Source organism: Odontesthes bonariensis, chromosome 1 (assembly GCF_027942865.1).
Source record: "Odontesthes bonariensis isolate fOdoBon6 chromosome 1, fOdoBon6.hap1, whole genome shotgun sequence".
Taxonomy (NCBI): Eukaryota; Metazoa; Chordata; class Actinopteri; order Atheriniformes; family Atherinopsidae; genus Odontesthes; species Odontesthes bonariensis.
The window spans coordinates 31,123,433-31,143,460 of NC_134506.1; the positions used below are offsets into that span (position 1 = coordinate 31,123,433).

At 40.9% G+C, this 20,028-nt stretch overlaps 1 protein-coding gene across 1 annotated transcript in view; it reads left to right on the top strand.

Moving 5' to 3' along the window:
* Positions 1 to 20,028, top strand: part of igdcc4 (immunoglobulin superfamily, DCC subclass, member 4) — a 50,530-nt gene that overhangs the window by 9,548 nt on the left and 20,954 nt on the right. The window contains exon 2 of the mRNA XM_075464226.1: positions 15,241 to 15,555. Within this exon, the coding sequence (XP_075320341.1) occupies positions 15,241 to 15,555 (315 nt within the window). The remainder of the gene's footprint in view (positions 1 to 15,240; positions 15,556 to 20,028) is intronic.

Here is a 20,028-nt window from a genome sequence, read left to right on the forward strand (position 1 = left end):
TGTTTGTCTCAGCACACCCCTGCATTTTTTCACTTTACTTTCACACCATGTGAAACCATGTACATTATTACTTTATGACAGAGCTGGACTGCAGATACCATGTTCGACAGCAGAGTATATGATAATCAAAGTGGGACAAATGCAAAGGCCAAAAAAAGTCTTGTAACCAGAGCTGAAACTGTTTGACAGGAGAAATTATAGTGGATTTTCGACCAGGAATAAGCCAAACACTGTTTCTGTCCTCTGAGAAGAGGTGGTTGCAACTGGAAATGCAACACTGTCAACAAGAAGGAACAAAACAGAGTTCATTAGAAAGCTTAGATCCATCAGTGTTTGCAGTAAGATGTTGTACATATTCAATAAGTCTGTGATGGATAGTTAGGTCTGTTCTGCAGCCATCTGTCCGGCCCGCAGCTTCAGAGCCACTTACTCAAAGAAACTGATCGACCTGAAAAAAAAGGCTGGCTCTGTGCTGGGGACTTCTCTGGAGACCTTGAAACTAATTTAGTCCAAACAGAATGTTGCAAGAGCTGCTCAAGATAATGGACGATACTACGCCCCCTCTAACAAACAATGAAAAACAGAAGTGTGTTCAATCAGAGGCTTCTTCAGTTCCAGTGTAAAGGCTGAGTTATTATTCTTTTAACTGCCCTTTCGCTTGCGTCTTGCGCTTGTGTTAAAGGGGAACTCCGGGGCATTTGAAGCGCGTTTCCATTGCTAGAGGTTGTCAAATACTGATAGTAGGACACAGAGAGGTGCAAATCTGCGCTCCCTGTGTGGAGATCGCGCTGTTCGCACAGCGTGTCATGCGAGGCTAATACGTGGTGGCTAAGGGGCAACTGCTAACCCTTCCACATAAAACAACAACTTGCACACTGCAGAAACGTCACACCACTTTATAAACCATCCGACAATAAAGCCACAAGCCTTACCATCAAAACCATATGCATGGTTCTCACATTACTGGCATGGGGACGTTACAAAACAACTTTATAAACAGCATGTAACTCACCGGCTGGTTGTAGGCTCGCGCATGTGAAAGCCCAAAAGAGTCGATGGAGGATAATCCCATATACAAAACAATTATATTCTCTAGAAAAACTGTGTTCAAGTATTTAAAACATTACAACAATATTACTGGGCATGTATTGTTGTAATGTTTTAAATACTTGAACGCAGTTTTTCAGTTTCAGCTGCGGGGCGCCTGCAGCCGGCGTCCCGCCGAGAGATCACGGCACCGATTCTCCCGTGGCGGCCGCTTCCAGCGGTGTTTCGGGCTCGCCGGGACCCAGTTTGGTGGCCTGCTCGGGAGGATCGGTGCCGTGATCTCTCGGCGGGACGCCGGCTGCAGGCGCCGGTCCTCCCGAGCGGGTCGTCGGGCTGGGTCCTGGTGGGCCTGGGGTGCCGCTGGAGGCGGCCGTCATCCAGACGCAACTCCTGGAGAAGGCGATGAAATTATCCGAGCTGAATGCACCACCGGATGATGTCACTGATCCAGACACGACGGCGTGTGCGTTTCAGACGAATCTCGGGCTGCCACAGCAGGTACAAGGACGCGATCAGCCATGGATAGCCCCTTGAGCTATTCACTCGTTTTTTACTCGCGCGAAAGAGGCGTTTGAGGCGATGGAATTTAATTTACACCTGCGGCAACGATCGCGCGATGAAGGCGGTGCGAATATTCGCATCGCGTTTGGTGTGAACGCAACGTAAGAGTGCCAGAGTGTTCCTCCCCCTCCCCCCTCTGTGCATGAGAGAGGAGGGGCGGAGCCGGAGCGAGGGAAGCAGTGCAGAGAGCTCTGATCAACGGCTTGCCTGAAGCAAGTATTACAGCGCAAATTTGAACTATATCGATATATGCGATATGGTCTAATTCCATATCTTATTTAAAAATCTATCGATATATCTTAAATATCGATATATCACCCAGCCCTAATTGAGTACCACCGATTTTTAAAAGAAGAAGACCCTGCCAAAGAGAGTCGAGTGGGTCATTCCACACTCCAACACTGGCCACTCTAAAAAGTGGATAAAATGCATGGTGGAAGTAGTGGTATTGTACTGTATTGGTGTTGCATTTTGACCAAAGCATGTCACAGATATTTCATGCAGATCTTCAGGAAATTCTATCAACTTGTAAAAATTGGCTATATGTATTTTTTTAAGTGCAACGCTACTGGCTCCAGAACATCTATTGATTCCCCTTCGAAAGCATCAACTTCTTCCACTTCAACTTTATTTGTATGGAACATGTATAGCACAACTTTAAAAAAAAACTGAAATTGCTCTATGTCATGCTTCAAAACCTATATTCACAAAACAGCAGATGGCATCCTAAATGCTCAATCTTTTATTTATAGTCTTCTAGTACTTGGTTGAAAAAAAAGTTATCGTGAATAACTTTTTCTTGTCTGACTCACTGGATCGTTTTTTTCAACAGTGGAAGTGACTCTGTGTCTGTGCCCATGACTGGGTGTGAGAAGAACTCTGGTGTATCGACGTGGGAGGAAACACAGCTGGAATGGTTAACACTCGACAATGCAGCTGTTCACATTGTTGAGTCACTTGCAGCCTCACTGTGGCTGCTCAATGCTCAGCCCCCCGTGCACAGCATTGCTTAAGAAGTAAACTGTTGTAATTTACTATCCAAGTAATCTAAAGCTTAGCAGGGGAGGTTAATATATAGTATGCACTTAATTTTTCTTCACAAGAACCCGATACCCAAAGCAATAGCTGGGATGAAGAGATGAAAGCCTAAATATTTAGACAGCAGCAAGATGTGTCCGTCAGTGACATTCTCTCCATTTGCACTCTGGAACCTGAGAGTCTCTTTCTGCCTGTAAACTGCTCAGATGATCACAACTCTGGCTTGACAATATTGATTTTTTTTTACACGATGGGTAGTTTTTGGCCACAAGCATGTGTATCTAATGGGACTTTTTCCTTACCTTGTGGTGAATGGTGTAAGGTCATTGAGTTGGAAAGAACTTGAAGCAAGCACAAGGACTGGGGTTTTATTTCAAACAACCCAAATTATGGCACTTTACTGGGAAGACAAGTGCAACATTCATGCACATCATTCAGGAGCAAATCATAGGATTTCTATACTAATGCTGGGTGAATTTAGCAGATGTACCAGGCAATCTGTTTATCTTTAATGGCTTTAGTGGCTGTTCTTCACAAAAGTGTGTGTAATCCTGTTTCGCTCTTTCAATCGACTCTCAAAAGCTCCTCTGATACAATCTGCACGATTACAGTCTTTTATTTCACTCATACAGAGTTTCTTTCTTTTCTTTTTTTTCATCATTTTCTCTCCTTTCATTTCTTTTCTTCACATTGCCCATTTGCTACACAATTTTTAAGCCAACTTTGCATGTGTGATCACAACACTAAAAATCTTAAATGATTTAGGGGATGGTTTTCAGGACAGCTGTAGCACCATGGCCCAGTCTAAAACATCATAACAGCTAATTACTGGATTACAAACAATAATACCTGACATCTGTTAAAGGACAACACCGTTTTTTTGACATTGGGCCCTTGATTTCACATTATAACATGATGTTCTACTCACCCCTGAATTTTTGTCGTAAAGTGGGTGTTACTGACGTCATCATCGTGCTACTACCACAGACAGCCCACAGACAAACACACACAGACTTAATGACAAAAATTCAAAATTACAGTAACCCGGATTTTTTTAAGTAAGCAACGCACCTCCACGTTATCAGTGCTAGTGTACAGTAATTAATAAATTATAAACAGCATAGTTTGTGCCTGTATAACGTTGCCCATAGGAAACCGTGTCATGGCCGAATATCTCAAGAGAGCAGCCAGACGCCTCTCGAATATCTTCGGAACAGCTCCAAATTACCAACAACAAGCAGGGGTGAGTAGAACATCATGTTATAATGTGAAATCAAGGGCCCAATGTCAAAAAAACGGTCTTGTCCTTTAACTACCCGAGGATCATTATATACACTCAACTGGCGTTGAATAGATACATGAAAGAGCGAAGAAACCTCTTCTCACTTAAGCTTCTTTCCCATAGATCAAAAACCTTGTTTTTTTAGGACAGTAAGAAAGTGTTTTCTCAGCATCCAGTCGCACATAAAATGACTATAGTAGTCACAGGTGTTATAGCATTGATGTGAACACAATATATAGTATACAAATTTTTGCTAAGGATGCAGCCCTGAGCACTACACCCTTAGCAAACATTTGTATACTGTACACTGTGTTCACATTAATGCTATAACAGTGGAGTGGAGCACAAATGCTCTTAATCAGATAAAGGAGCTCAGAGCGTCACAATGAGGGGGTGATTCAACAAATATTCCTTGGACAAATTATTCTTATATCTTGGTTAGTTCCAGCACCTGGAGATTTTTATTACATATGCCCATATTTTTGCATCATTTTATTATACTTTCCAGAAATGGTCCACTGTGGTCCACTAAAGCCTCGTTTCCACTATGCAGTCCAGTACAGGTCGGTTCGTAACGGTACGGTACGGGTCTGGTCGCTTTGGGGTCAGCTTGCGTTCCCACTGTACAAAGTGGATCCTCAGGGGTTCATTCAGCAGGTGGAAAGACACCATCAGTGTTGAAAGGTATATACAGGTTCTACAGCAACATGTGCTCCCATCCAGATGATGTCTTTTTAAAGGGATAGTTCGCCTCTTTTGACATGAAGCTGTATGACATCCCATACTAGCAATATCGTTTATGAACATTTTCTTAGCCCCTACTGCGTACTGTGAGCCGAGTTCCGGCTTCATTTTGACGTTTGACGAAAGTAGTCCGGCTAGTTGGCTGGAGTTTAAAAAATAAAGCATTTTGCTTCTCAAAACAATATGCGTTCAAAAGAGTAATACATTTGTCAGACCTCACAAGTGCTTGGCACTATTTTCCCTCCCTTCGTATCACTGCGTTCAGCCACCTGCCGACAGCCGCACCTGTTACGGTGTTTGCTGCTCGGAAGCAGGGGACTGCTCAGTCTGCACTTCGGCCTGCATGGTCTACACAGCATGCAGTAGAAGACGTCAGATGCTGGACTGACCTGCCTGCACTCCACTGTTGAGCAGCTAGAATCTGAGATCGGACAAGAATGCGGAAACATTCCTTTCCCAAAAGTCCAGCAACTGGCCTCCTCAGTTTCAAGACATTTACAGACTGTTGTTAAAAGAAAACAGCATGCTACACAGTGAGAAACACAGCCCCATCCTGACTTATTTCAGACATCTCTGCCATCAAATCGAGATGAGCTAATATTTTTCATCAAATGGTCAAATGTCTCACTTCCAGCTCTTGAGGTTTTTTCTGTGTTTTATTGTAAATAACATGTTGGTTTGTCAGATGATCAAATCATTGCAGTTGTATACTCTTGTATGCATTTGTACATTAAAATGATTAAGTAAAATTAACAGCAAATTTTATTCTCGGGTATCAGCATTCATCTTCTTTACATGTCTTTTTTAATTCAGTCTTGTTGGCATCCCTAAGGTCCTGAAAGACTTGGAGTATTGTTTGGTTTCTCTTTAAAGGCTGTGGAAACCTGATCTGTGGCCCGGAGGTCACTGAGTGTCCAGTCTCTGTTGACAGTCAGCTGGACTGAGTGAAATAATTGCTGTGTTGGCTCTTCTCCTGTTTCTCTTTCTCCTTTTCACCCCAGAGTTCCATAAGTGATGTATTAACAGAAATTGACTAATGACATAGGTGTTAATGGCAATAAGAGTAATGCCTTCCACCATCTCCAGTTCCTCTTCCTTTTAATCACTTTCTTAATCTGAATCACAGAGAAAGAGATTCCTTTTCACATCTTTTTGTAGGATACAATTATGAATATACAAATACATTTTAATTTGTCCTTTTCAGAGACACTAAGCATCTGAGTTGGGTTTCATATCACCATAATATGTACTGGTAGAAATGTATTATGATACCATACAAGGTTTTAAAAGTGTTAAAGGAGCACTGTGCGTGGAAAGTGAGCCTCTACGTAATTTCTCTATATTTGATTGTCTCATGTTAACTGTTTGTCTTGTTTCATCCCCTCTACTTTTTCTACACCTCTGTCCCCACTCCACCTTAAGGAAGTTATGAACCTCTTGGCTATGCTCCGTCACAACCCATTCACCACAGTGCAGATAGACCACTCAGCCGCCACTATCTCTCAGAATGCCCGCTGCCCCTTCCAGCAGCTCCCACTTGTATAGTAAAATGGCCACTTCGCAGATTCTCCCTCTCTTTACCGTCCTGTGTCCTCATGAGACACTGACAGCTACTGTGTGGGCGTGCATACATCTGTCAGCGTATACGGGCACGTTAGCATGTGCGTACTGTGTGTGCGTGCACTACGGGAGCTTCAAATCTAGGGCATGGCAAGGTTTCTGGTGCAGATGTGTGTGAATATCAAGTGTTTTATTCCCAGATGATATGTCAGCTACTTGAAATATCTGATATGCTTAACTCTCCTTCTTCTGTAAAGAAGAGTAGGTCATGCTAAACCTCAGATCAGTAAATGTTTCAGTAATGTTTTCAGGCTTTTTTCATTGTGTAATTAGTTGTACACATTAGCAAAACTTTTCTGAAAGTAAACTACTTTTAATTTATATTTTTTACTGTTATTACACCTCTGTTTCCACTGTAATGCTGAATCATACCCACTTTTCACCAAACGAAGCTCTTGGCAGTGAGCTGGGAAATAGCTGCTAACATTTTAATGACATAATGAGACTTAATTAGTTTAAATGGAAGAGATGAAGCAAGGAGCCAGGAGGTCGTCAGTGTGTGCCGACACACACATACAGTTGAGTTTCTTATTTCGCTTGCTTTACATGTGAAGTCTACATATGTTTCTGTTTCAATATGTTTTCAGTGCATTTGTATCAATGCATGATTATGTTGTGTCCATAGCAGATGTGTGTGTGTCTGAGTGCTGTACCACACAAACACACACCTCTTTATCAGGAAGTGATGGTGATGGTTGCGGGGGAGGTCATTTAATCAAGAGAAAAATTCCATCTCCCATTAACTTAATTAATCCGACGGCAGAGAAAGAGAAGCTGAAGGAAACCTGCCTGTGTGTGTGTCAGTCTGAGAAAATAGAATTTTTAAGCTGAATTCACAAAGAGGTATTTCAAATGAGTTATAGAAGGATCTGCACGGGATCACATTGTGTTTCACACACAAAGACGATAATCTGGCTAAAAGCTGTCCGAGTGTATTATTTTTTTTTATTATTCTTTTTTTGGCGGGAGGATTTTTTTTTTACTGTCCATCGTGGGACTTAAACTAGATCAGGATATACAGTAACACTGCCTCTGTATGGTGACAAATGTTTCCAGGAAAAACCTTACAAAAAAAAGTTCAATATTTTGTCCAATATTTAAATATTTGAACTGCTGTACGCATTTACTGTTTGAGAAGGAATACACATCAGTAGTTGAATCATTTTAACAGCGCAATGCAATTTAATGCCAGCCAGCCATCACAGCTAAACTAGACTTGGTGAGGATGTGCACATGACACATCACAGCCTGACGTGACACACGTTTGCAGACCGGACAGACGTAACAACCACTAACCACTTTTATCATAAACACAAACACACAGAGCGCATTCTGTGCACACACACTCATGAAATGTGTACTTCTACAGTAATCAAAACAGTTATTTACATTTACAATGGTCAGTTTAAACTCTTACCTTGATGCAGAACAGACTGTTGGTTCAAACGCTTACAGGTGAGCCCTTATGTCTGTGTTGAAAAAATTTGCAGTGGGCTTTACTTTCATCACCTCTTGATGTTGCTATCCATGTTTTTTTCCCTTTCCCACTTTTTTTTAGATACGTTTTCTTATATTTTGCCCACTTAAGCATCTTCCCTCTCAGTCTCGTCTATTGCTGCAGATTTAGGGCATCACCCGTCAGTCTCCATAGCCAACAGTGGCGGCGTTTACTATGGAGACTGACAGGTGGCAATAGCCGATCCACGATGTGTTCAAGTGACGATAGCCAATTAGTGATGAAGACAAGTCAAGGGGCATTGGGATATTAGCTTGAACTCTCATGGGATTCTGGAAGTAGAATATTAAATAGGCTGTTTAGGAAAAATCCCGAATTCTGTAGCTCCCTCTAAAGCCTGTAATCGTGCTTTCAAAAATCGAGCGCTCCCGGCTGTTTTTAACCAATCAAGTTAGGGTGGAGGAATCCTACCTGTCAATCACAGCTTGTGCACACGCTGCTGAGCGTGAGTCTGCCCCAGCTTGTGTGCGCACACTGGTGTGAACTCACGTGCACAACCTCGTCCACAGAGGGGGAGGGGTTTGGGGGGCGGTTTGGAGCTTGTTAGAGGTTGGGGGAGGGACCTGAAAGTTGTATCAGTTCGAATTTTCCGACTTTAGACTCGGAATTTTGAAAACCTGCCGACAGCAGCTTTAATGATGACTGATTGGGTGAAGTGTGTTTTAATATAACATAAGATTCACTTAAAACCTGCCAAATTGACCTTTAACCCATCCAAATTATGACCGCCTGTCCAAAGCAAATCTTACCCACAAAACCAAAATAAAAACCACCCAATTATGCAGGAACCCACCCATTCTGGCAACACTGAGGGTGACAATAAGGACACAGTATAGGCAGGGGATTCACCCGTTTTAGGTCTGTTTCTGGATACAAATGTCTGTATGTATTTGTGTGGGTTTTCTTCAAGAACTCACACCAAAGGCATAACAATGCCTAAATCCACTGTAGGGACAAAATATGCTGCTCAGTCCCAGAGAGTCCACATGCAACCTGAATGAAAATGAATTAGCATAATTACAAGAGGGATGCTGTTTGTCAGAGCCTCATACTATTTCTTCTGATGGACTGTTGACCAATAGCGATACAGAACTAATTAAACTACAAAATTAAGGAAAATGATCTCATGTTCTTGGCACATTCTGTCCAGTCCAGTTAAAGTTAACATTAAATACATATGCATAAACTTAAACATGATAATGCAATGGAAGGTTTGCCAGGTTACATTGTTGGAAAATTAGCATTTCTTGTGACTCGACTTGCCGTTTAGCCTGCGGAAAATTCTGGCAACTTTAATAACAGTCTACAGTCCTATGCAGAAACTTTTTTTAAAAGACAGTCCTTGCACTTTACTGTAAACATCAGAATGCAGGTGTGCGTCAAATTTATAGACAGCTGACTGTGAGTAGGAGAGAAAGACATTCTGTCACTTCAGATGTAATCGTGTTCAAAGAATTACTGCTGCTGACGTCTTTCTCTGCACCCAACCCCCCTCACAAGTGACAATGTGAAGAAGACACATGAAGTCATTTGACTCATTATATGTTGACTGCAGGTCCAACTCTGCCATAAGCAATGTGTTTGATTGGGCATTTTTGTCCATTTCCACGTTCTAGATGTAGATTTTCTAAAATGCCCTTTGCTACAAGAAACAGCAGCCTCAGAGCAAGTAATCCACAGTGTTGCCGAAAGGTTAGTGAACACTTTATAATTGTTTGTATAAATTCAGCATAACCTAAACTTAAGACAAGTGCACATTGAGTTGCCTGTGGTATGAAATGCGCTATATAAATAAAGATGCCTTGCCTTGCCTTGCCTTGCCAAGTCTTAAGAATAGATAAGGAGAACCCAACTAAACAAACAAGACGCATACCCCTGTTGTTCAGATCACTGAACAACAATGATGGTCATGGCTACAGGTAGAAAGTCAATTCTCTTCAGATGAGCTTTGCTTCCTGTTTGCAGCTTGGTAAAAAGAATATAAATAAGAAAATGTGGACAGGCGAAAAGTTGAAAAATGCTTACCCATCAAAACTCTCCATTCCAGCATAAGAACCTCATTGCATTTGTGAAACATGGCTGTTTTCAGTCTGCTTGGTGATGTAAAGATCCACTAGTAATATGTTTACATTTTGTGTTTTTTCAGAGATGTGAGAAACACTCAAACAATTATTAAGTGCTTTGACTTGAAATGGTTTCCAATCTGTCAAGCTGAAGTATAGTTTGATCAGTTCACATTCTCTACCAGTTCTACTGGGGCACTCACCAGTTTTACATGGAGGCTACATAAATTAAGTACATGGCTAATTAACTTCTGCACATAGGGACATGCTTCAGATTCTATTTCTCAATATATGTATCACCCTAAATGCACATACATGCTATGTATTTGAACTAAGAATGAAAGATAAGTAGCTAAACAGATGCTCACAGATGCAATAACACAGCCTGTAAGCATACTTGCTTTACTCTGTAGTCTAATTGGCTTCTGCTGCCAAGGCTGTCACGTAATCCTCCTCTTGGGTCTTTGTTTACATTTACATTCAAAGCACTATTGTCACCACGTTCTCTGCCTAATATGTTCACATTATTTCTCACATAATAAAAAACTATTCCTAGTCCTTCCTTTTGCTGTTGCCGAGCAACCAGCATACATTTCCCACTTATATAGTTTCCTCTTTATTTCTTTTTTAGAAAGATATTATTTTTCTTCTTGTCAAAAATCGAACCATCGATCTAAGTTTGACTTATTATATTGCACTTGAGATAACATGTTTGAATGAAAGTCAGCCGGAACTCATTTCTTTCTTATATTTTGAGCATGTTAAGATTTTTGGGTATAATATATGACATTATTGATGCATTTAACTGATGATAATTGCTGCTCTGTCAGAAGCCGTTTTCGAATTAATTTAAGGATTGCTCATTTCTAGCAGTGTTTGGGGAATTACTGATCAACTGACCGGCTATTGGCTTTTTATGCTCCAAATTACTACTATGACATCAGCCAATTAAAAATTCAACCTCAAGGTGCAATTTATTAAAGGATGTTTATGCCATGAGAAAAAAATCTGTGATGTGGGCAGGAGTAAATGATCCACCATTAGTGCAGTGGCACCTGACTTATAAACCCATGTCTAGTCTGGCAAATTATTTCACTTCTTAATCCTTTGTCAAAGACATCTGCCCTATAGATTTTGTAGAGAATTTGACAATTTGACAAGTATAGTTGAAATACTCCTGTTTCAAACACATTCCAAGTGTGAAGCTGGCAAAAGAGAACACGACCACTTTGCTCAGGAGCTGACACTACTTGCTCTTCTACATACATGTGTTTTTTTTGATTGATTGATTTATTTCTTGCGTTTAGCAGTCAGATTATTTAAATCTGGTATGTTGGTTTTGTTAAGATTAAAAAGCGTTTCCCTTTACATGGAGGTTAGACAGAAACTGTGCATCAATATTTCTCAAGGGTTTCCAAACTAATTTCAAACTATTGCTTGCCGATGGAATGTCGTCAACATACAGGCACACACTTACTTTCGTATGTTGGAAGGGGTGAACACTTAGAACCCAAACCTTTTACTGTGGCTGTAAATGTCTTCGGCGGTAATGGCCACTGAGCTCCAGAGTGCTGCACATAAATCAGCCTTCAGGTTTGTCGATAGTCGAGGTCAAGCAGTCTTGGCTCTTTGAAAAAAAAAAAGGAAGGGGGAAAGAAGACATTTGCTAAGCACTTACAGTGCACAGTGAAAATGAGTACACCCCTGTTGAAAAGTAACATTTTGAACAATATTTTAATACACACACAAGTTATTCCCAAAACGTGCATAGAGTAAGTTTAATACAACATCTGTTCAGCTTACAACAGAAAAGAAAGGTCAATAATATAACTTAAATGACATATTTGTCCATTTTTGTGAAATGATGCTGGTGCAAAAGTGAGTACACCCCTATGTTAAACTCCCTGAGAATGGGCCGTGTTGGCCCGAAATGTCATGAAATGAAAAGGCATTAAAAGGGAGGTCATCGTTGTGCGTTTCATCCTTGCCTTACATTGAAATTTTACATTTTGAGTCTGCACCAGGCTAAAAGAGACGTGTGTGAGATTTGACTGAAATCCTATGGAGAGTATCATGATCTGCTTCAGTAGTCACAGTACATGTTGACAAGCATGTTTCTTTTGGTGAAATTCAGCTTCCTACTGTTGATGGCATCCATACAGCCCCAAACCATGTCACTCCCACTACTATGCTTGACTTTAAGCATGGGGCACTTTTCTTTGTACAAATCACTTTTTACCACTACACAGGCTTGACACCATCGAAAGCAAATTTGTTTATCATTGTCTCAGAGACAAACAAACTAAGGATATGGATTGCTGGAACCATGTCCTGTGATCTGATGACACCAAGATGAACAAATTTGCTTTTGATGGTGTCAAGCCTGTGTGGTGGTAAAAAGTGATTTGTACAAAGAAAAGTGCCCCATGCTTAAAGTCAAGCATAGTAGTGGGAGTGACATGGTTTGGGGCTGTATGGATGCCATCAACAGTAGGAAGCTGAATTTCACCAAAAGAAACATGCTTGTCAACATGTACTGTGACTACTGAAGCAGATCATGATACTCTCCATAGGATTTCAGTCAAATCTCACACACGTCTCTTTTAGCCTGGTGCAGACTCAAAATGTAAAATTTCAATGTAAGGCAAGGATGAAACGCACAACGATGACCTCCCTTTTAATGCCTTTTCATTTCATGACATTTCGGGCCAACACGGCCCATTCTCAGGGAGTTTAACATAGGGGTGTACTCACTTTTGCACCAGCATAATTTCACAGAAATGGACAAATATGTCATTTAAGTTATATTATTGACCTTTCTTTTCTGTTGTAAGCTGAACAGATGTTGTATTAAACTTACTCTATGCACGTTTTGGGAATAACTTATGTGTGTATTAAAATATTGTTCAAAATGTTACTTTTCAACAGGGGTGTACTCATTTTCACTGTGCACTGTATATGTAACTTCATACACCTACAAGCCTCGTGGCACTTGAATTTAATCTAGCAGGAGAATGAATGTTAAACGTAAAAAATGATTCCACTGTTATGTGAGGCGTTCCACTCCAAAGCTCTCCAGCTACCAAACTGCCTCGGCTAGTAATGGTATTACAGTCAAAAACTTGATCTGAATAATTATTATCCCGAGAAAAAGTCATGGCTATGTCAGAAAAAGGGAAATGCAAAGAGTGGCATTACCCAACAAGGATGTGATGGATACAGAAATAAAGTGTTGGTAGTGGTGATTCATTTTTATCAAAATTGTGGTCTATTTATGTCAAATTTACATTCTGGTTCATGACAGCTAAAATTCCACCTCTATTGCAGAGCTGATCAGGACTGAATAAAAGTTTTGAAGTTGAAATAAGAGCATTTTAGAACAGAGGTTTACTTCATGAAAGGCGGTGAAAATACTCTTCGCTAAAAGGAAAACAATTTTCTTTGCTCTCATACATCTTACAAAGCACATGTTAGCGCATGATGCATGGAGAAGTATTTTCACATTAAAGGCATCATCAATCAATCATGGCCAAGATAATGTATAGTCTGTTGGGAGCAGCACAATAGAGCGACTTCTGAGCCCTGCTGGTTTTTTTTTCATATGTGTCTAATGGCATCCATCTAACCCAAGAATGATGATTTCATGGTACATATTCACTCCAGATTCTATATTTATATATATTCATTCATTCAGTCTATTCATTTATCGAACTGAATTAAAACCCTTTCACAAGGAAACATACTGTTGTGAGGATAGAGGGCAGAGTAGGAAAAAAAGCAGCCTAATTACCTAAGCAAAGATGAAAAGATTGGGCTTAAATGGCATCAAACTGTGTGAGTTACGACTAAGCAAAAGTAATAAAGACATAAGAAAAACCAACAGCTGGTTGCACAATGCACTAGAGGTTGTTATGTGTGTGATAGCAGAACACATGTATTCATTTGCATTCACAATTATTATTGTTGTCATTATTATGTAGAATTTCACATAAAATAGCAAAAAAAATCATTCAACCTTGACTGAATTTAAGCTTTGTAAAATTTCCAGCATTTTGCAGAGATCTCATTCAACTGCAGTTGATACAGTAATCTACAGCTCATCTCACACCAGCTCATCAACCTCTCACTCCAGGAATCCCCCGTCTCTCTGACTTTAATGTCCTGCTGCTGACATACAAATCCCTTCATGTAGCTGCACCAGTTTCATTTGCAGAGCTTTTCCTCCTCCGCCTCAGAATGGCCTCCTGTCTGTCCCCTAACACCCTTCTCTGGAATGCACTACCCTTATCCATCTGTGCTGCCAACAGTATTGACTCTATTGAAGTTATGCTGTGAAAAGACAAAATTGGCAAACGTTGAAGCTGATAGAGTCGTCAAAAATAGCCAGCATGATGAAGTGCATAAATGTTCAAAGGAGTGAAAATAGTTAGATCAATGAGGAAAGGGTGTAATCTTCAGTTATAGTTGAGCTATGGTTGATTGTAAGGCCACCGGCATTTAGCAAAGCAAATAAGTAAGAGCCTCCCATTGGAAAAGTGCTGAAGTGATTCATATGTTTTAGTCTGCAATAAGTTAGTCAACCCTCAGTGATGCAGTGAGTATCTCCTCTGTCCTTAGACAACCATGTTTGAGGGCAAATCATGCAGTCATGGGATAGATTCTGTTTCAGAAGAGTCAAATTACTGGTCTGAATCAAGCAAACAAAACAACTAGAGATTTCTAAAACTTCTAAAGCTTTGTCAAGAGATATCCAACACATTATAAAAACCTAGGATAGTCCTCTTTGAGGAAGAGACATGTTTGGGAGAACATCATTGCCAATAAAGCTGCTCTCATTCACAGATTTTTTCTGTCTTTTGTCAGACAGCCAAACATTTGAATATGGCAACACTTGCATACAAAGACCTGCAGAGAAAGATAGAAGCAGTAGAATGTCTCGAACATTTTCTCACACATGCCACAATGTTGCTGCATCAAACATACTTATCAATTATCAAACCTACGGGAGCAGAGTTATTATGTGGGGTCGCTTCAGTTTGTCAGGTCTAGGTTCAGCAAGATAATGTGCCCTAAAAATGAGGTCAGCTGATTACCAAAATAATGATGGAAATAATGGATAACCAGGTTTTTCACCCATAGATCTTTGTGAAAAATGATGATAACTCTGGCTGGAAAAGAATTTTGCATCACTGCATAAGCTTGTCAAAACAATTAGAAAGTCATCATCAAAGCTGAAGGTGTTCCAAGAAACTATTACAGTTACAGTTACTATTACTACTACACCTATTAGGGTGTGAAACTTCGCTGATCCTAAACTGTTGCTGGTGCAGTGCAAAGTTAACAAACTTTTCTTCTTTCGTTCAACACAGAAAAGCCTGTTTCGGTGGAGCTGAGCTGTGGTGCTGGGCCCAGCCATGTGGTGTTGGAGCCAGGCTTGCCCCTTCTGCTGGACTGCAACCTGGGGGCCAGCAACACACCTTTCAATGTTAGCTGGTTCAAGGATGGAGAGCCACTCCCTCTGGAGGGAGAGGAATACCTGCAGCACCTTGTCAATGGATCCCTCCTCCTGCTGCCCACCTCTACAGACAGCAGCCCCCCCCATGACGTGGAGGGGAATTACAGCTGTGTGAGTGGCAGCACCCTTGGGGCACTGACCAGCCGGGCTGTGAAAGTGCTTCTTGCAAGTAGGTGTCCAACAAAACCCAGAGCACACTGCTTTTCTTTGGGTTTTTTCTTTTTGGGGGGAGGGTCTGGTCAAGTGCACATGAAGTCATAGAGTCTCAGAGATGTCTGTAAATTAGACGTGAGTAAGGGAATATTTACTGTGCGCGTGTTAAAGCAATACAATGTAACTTCTCAAAAAGCCCATTATGGAGCTCCCCCTTCAGGCTTGGAGGTAATGTACGGTTACACTGTCGTAAATACAACACCCTTTCGCTTTCACGTTTCATGTTTGTTGACGAACCGGCGAGGAGTCAGAAGGTGCAAGCTATGTCGACCGAGAAGGTAAGAGTAATCAAATGTACCTGGGAGCGCAAGAGGGGACTATTTGTTTTTGCGGTAGGTGTGCCAGAAAGCAAGTCGGAAGTACTTCCGCTCAGCTCCCGGGCCGCTCCCGGGCCGGTCCAGCAAAGTTACATAGCGCAGTTTTTCCAACTCAGACCCCCGAAGGGCATAGGAGACAGGCCAATCGTATTATTAAAACTCATTCCAGCCGCACAATTTTTTTCAAGCTGTTATTTTAAGGTAGAAATGTTTCATAGTATTGCTTTAACTCTGTAGAAAATGCATGAATCCGTCTGCACTTGACATTTTGACCAGGATGACCACCAAGTCACCTTCTCCTGAATGACAGTATTGTGACAGTGAATGGCATTCACTCTGTCCCTGTCTTTTTCTTACTTCTGTAGTCTCCATTTAAATTGAATTCAAATGTATGAAAATCAGATGAGGAGTTTATATTTGAAAAGTGGTAGCAATCTCACAGAAGCAAATAAATGTATTTCACATCATGTTAAACTCTTCCTTCAATCCTAGAAAATAGTAATGGCATATCCATTATAAATAAGCTCGCATATTGTCTTTACACTATATGTGTTAATACTGTATGTGTCTGTATGGTTCTGGGTGGTGAATATTTCAAAGCAGTAGCAGTTTCACTCATTCAGACCTTTAAAGTGCTTAGTTTCTGTATGTGGCTGACGTCCGGGTGTCAGTCAAGAGAAATAAACTAAACTAATTATCCGAGAAACATGGTTCCAATTCAGCCTGCATGATCAGACGTTTTCACACACGCACCGGAGTCTATGAAATGTTCTATAGATGATCCTGAGCAGTGGCCTGTGAAAATGCAAACGTCCACGCCATTCACCCCAGATTTTTTGGGAAGATATTTCACCCACCCCCCTCTAGAGAAATCTCCAGAAAATCAGTGGGAGATACATTGTGTGAACATACTGTATCAGCAAATTTCCGAGGCATTTATGGCCGCTGTGCAAGTGAGTGTGTGTGTTGGTGGAATGAAGGATGAGAGGACAGGCTGAAGTTTTTTAATCACCCTACAAAAGAGGCTCCTTTCTCGCACACTCCAAAGTAGTGGTCTTTATATAGTCATTAGCTTTGTGTGAGATGAGACAGTGTCCTGTGTGGATGGCTCTTCTTTTGTCAGCCATCACATGCCTATTTATGAGGTTCTCTTGTTTGAGGGACAATGAGGACTAAAGGGGAGCGGGTGTTAGATGAATGGTGGAAATGCAGAAAAGGCTGAAGAGAGTACGTGGCAATGGTGAAGAGAAAAGCTTTCGAGACCATTAACACTGACCTTTAGTCTGGATGTGTGCACAATCGATGTATATGTGTGTGCAGTTTTTTTTTAATCAAATCAGAGATGAAAAGCTATGAGACAGATGTGACAGTGTGAAGAAAGCTGCAGCCAGACAACCTAAACACTGATGTTGAGAAGACATCCTCACTTCCTACTGTGTCTTTACACACTGGAATGAGGCTGAAGAGAAACTGTAGCAGAGATCACATCTGTGAAAACACATTAGAAAAGCCACCTGCTCCAGTTTTCGCTGTTGCAATATATAAGTATGATGCATGTGCCTGAGAGGCAGAGAGACAGCCAAAGAGACTTTCTCCTTGTCTTAATACAATTTATTTTTATTTTCTTTCACTCTGTATCTCCCTAAGAAAAATGACAGAGTGCAAATAGAGCACATTTTACATTCACAGAAAAACAAGGATGGTAAAAAAAGCTGCTCTTAATGTTAATTATGCTAATTAATTTTTCTCAGCTGACGCAAATGTCAACATCTCCTAATTACTACAAGCTTTGGCAAACCACCTGCATGCATATCTGATGCCCTAAACATAAAAAGTAGACATCATCTGACAAGCCAGCAGAGCTGTCTTTTCTTTTTTCTCACTGTTTTCATCCCATGCCAATAAAATGAGGGAAAGACAATAAGGAGAATAGATTTTTAAGAAGTACTTGTTTGATTTTATGTATAGGAGCACTTCCATTTCAAAAGTTTTTACTCAGTGAAAGGCTTAGCGGGGTTGCTGTAAATTGCTTCCTTTGGTCAGTGATGAGGGGCATTCCTGCATGTGTGTCAAAACCAACATGCTCTCCAGTAGCTACTTCAAACATCTGTTGAGGCAGGGGGCATGCTCGATGAGCTTTCACAATGTTGCTCAGCCTTAGAACTGGGTAGCAAAGGGGTCACGGGTGGAATTATCTGCCTGCACAAGGGGAGGGGAAAAACGCTGCAATCTGATAGCTGTGGGGCCAACGAGTGGGGCACAGACAGAGGGACAGACAAAGACAGAGAGAAAGTCGGGGTAAAGTCAAGGGCAGGAAAGAAATGTAGAAAAAAAGAGAAGGAACAGGGACAAAATGGAGAGTTCTTATATATCGAATGGAAGGGTTTATCTTTATATAGATAAGTGCCCAAGGAGCTGCCTGAAATTCCTTCTGACACAGAAAGACCCTGTTGCTAGGAAACAATTGAACATATTCTTTGTTTCTTGTGTCTTGGTATGTCACCTTTAGATGGGAGTATTATGATGAAAAATTGCCCTGTGTGTCATCTTGAGCCAGACTGATGTCAGCTTTTCAGCATCTGAGAGGGCAATTTACATGGTTCCGGATGGAATGTCATCGTGAGTCTGGGGACACTCACTGAACCCTGGGGAGTGACTATTATAATCATACTTTGACACAGCAGAGGTGGAGGCTCAGCCAGACGACATTGTCCCATCACAGCATGGGCAAAGTGTTTTCTCTGAACTCGCCCTCTACCCTCAACCCCCCTGTTGCATTTACATACTGCGCACTCTCGCTTATCAGCTGTCATTCACCCCCACGCACGCACACACACCCATAGACAGTATACACGCACTAATCCAATAATGTAAGGACTAGAGAAGCCTGTCTACAAGGCACGCACTAGACTAAACACTAAGGTAAACGCAGATTTGTACACGTGCACTCCAATCTACTCATGCACAAACTTAATGAGCCTGTGGATGGATTCTGCTGTTTAATGTGTGAAAGTGGAATAGGTTAATCATCACTGTCCTCTGTACAACATCCTGCGCAGTCAAGTCTAGGCAATCAATGCAGTCATGCCATGCTAGTGTTGCTCTATCAACCAATAACATTGTTGGTCCACCACTTTCAAGCTGAAATGTCGCTGACAACTGTTTTGACATTTTGTACATACGAAAATTCAACAAAATGTTTTTACTAAATTTCTCCATTTTGTTCCACGTTTCATATGTGTTAATTTTAGTCTTATTTTTTAACTTTTTTTGTTTTTTTACTTAGAATTACATTTATTGATTTCCTCAAAAATAACAGTAATCACAATAACAGGAAGGATGGCCACCAAAGCAAGGTTTCAATGTCTGTTTAGGTGCTCATTTAGAAAAGGCAAATGGGAACAACAAAAATTGGAAGAAAGATATAATTATAGTCACTTGAGATGACTTTGTCTGTTTCTAATAAAAAGACATGAAGACATAATGGAAACAACTCACGTGTCAAACAAAGCTAAATAGAAGCCGCCCACCAACTGTTAAACTCCTGTGACTGACCAGCATCCTTCCAGATATCATATGATGTCCCAGATATTCCCTCTTCTGGATGTCTCCTGCAGGTATTGTTGTATTTTCCTCCTTGAGGTTTGTTTTCATTTAGGACTACTTCTTCTACTGAATTACAGCCATCAGCAGTGCAGCCTGTACTGTCACCCTCTGGTAACACCGTGCAGCCTTGTTAACTCTATTAAAACCTGCAAAACAATTAGTTCACAGTATTTTCAGTGCCTTTTAAACTATGCATTAGATTTGCTTGTGGATTTAAAACCCAGTTCATACGCAGTTTAGCTTATTTTCTCATCCTTGCCCCTTTAGTGATTCCCTGACTTTAAATCTAGATGTTTTTACTTGTGGTTCTTCAAACATTGAATTTTCATTGATGATTCAGTGATTTCCCTGACTTTTCCCTTGTGAATATGAGTTTAATTTCTCAACAATTATTAGATGTATCGCCATAATAACGATCATTTCCCATTCATGTCACTCCGATGAAGGGACTAGAAATGCATGTGATAACAGTTTAATCCTTTCTAACATGTTTGACAAAGATCAGA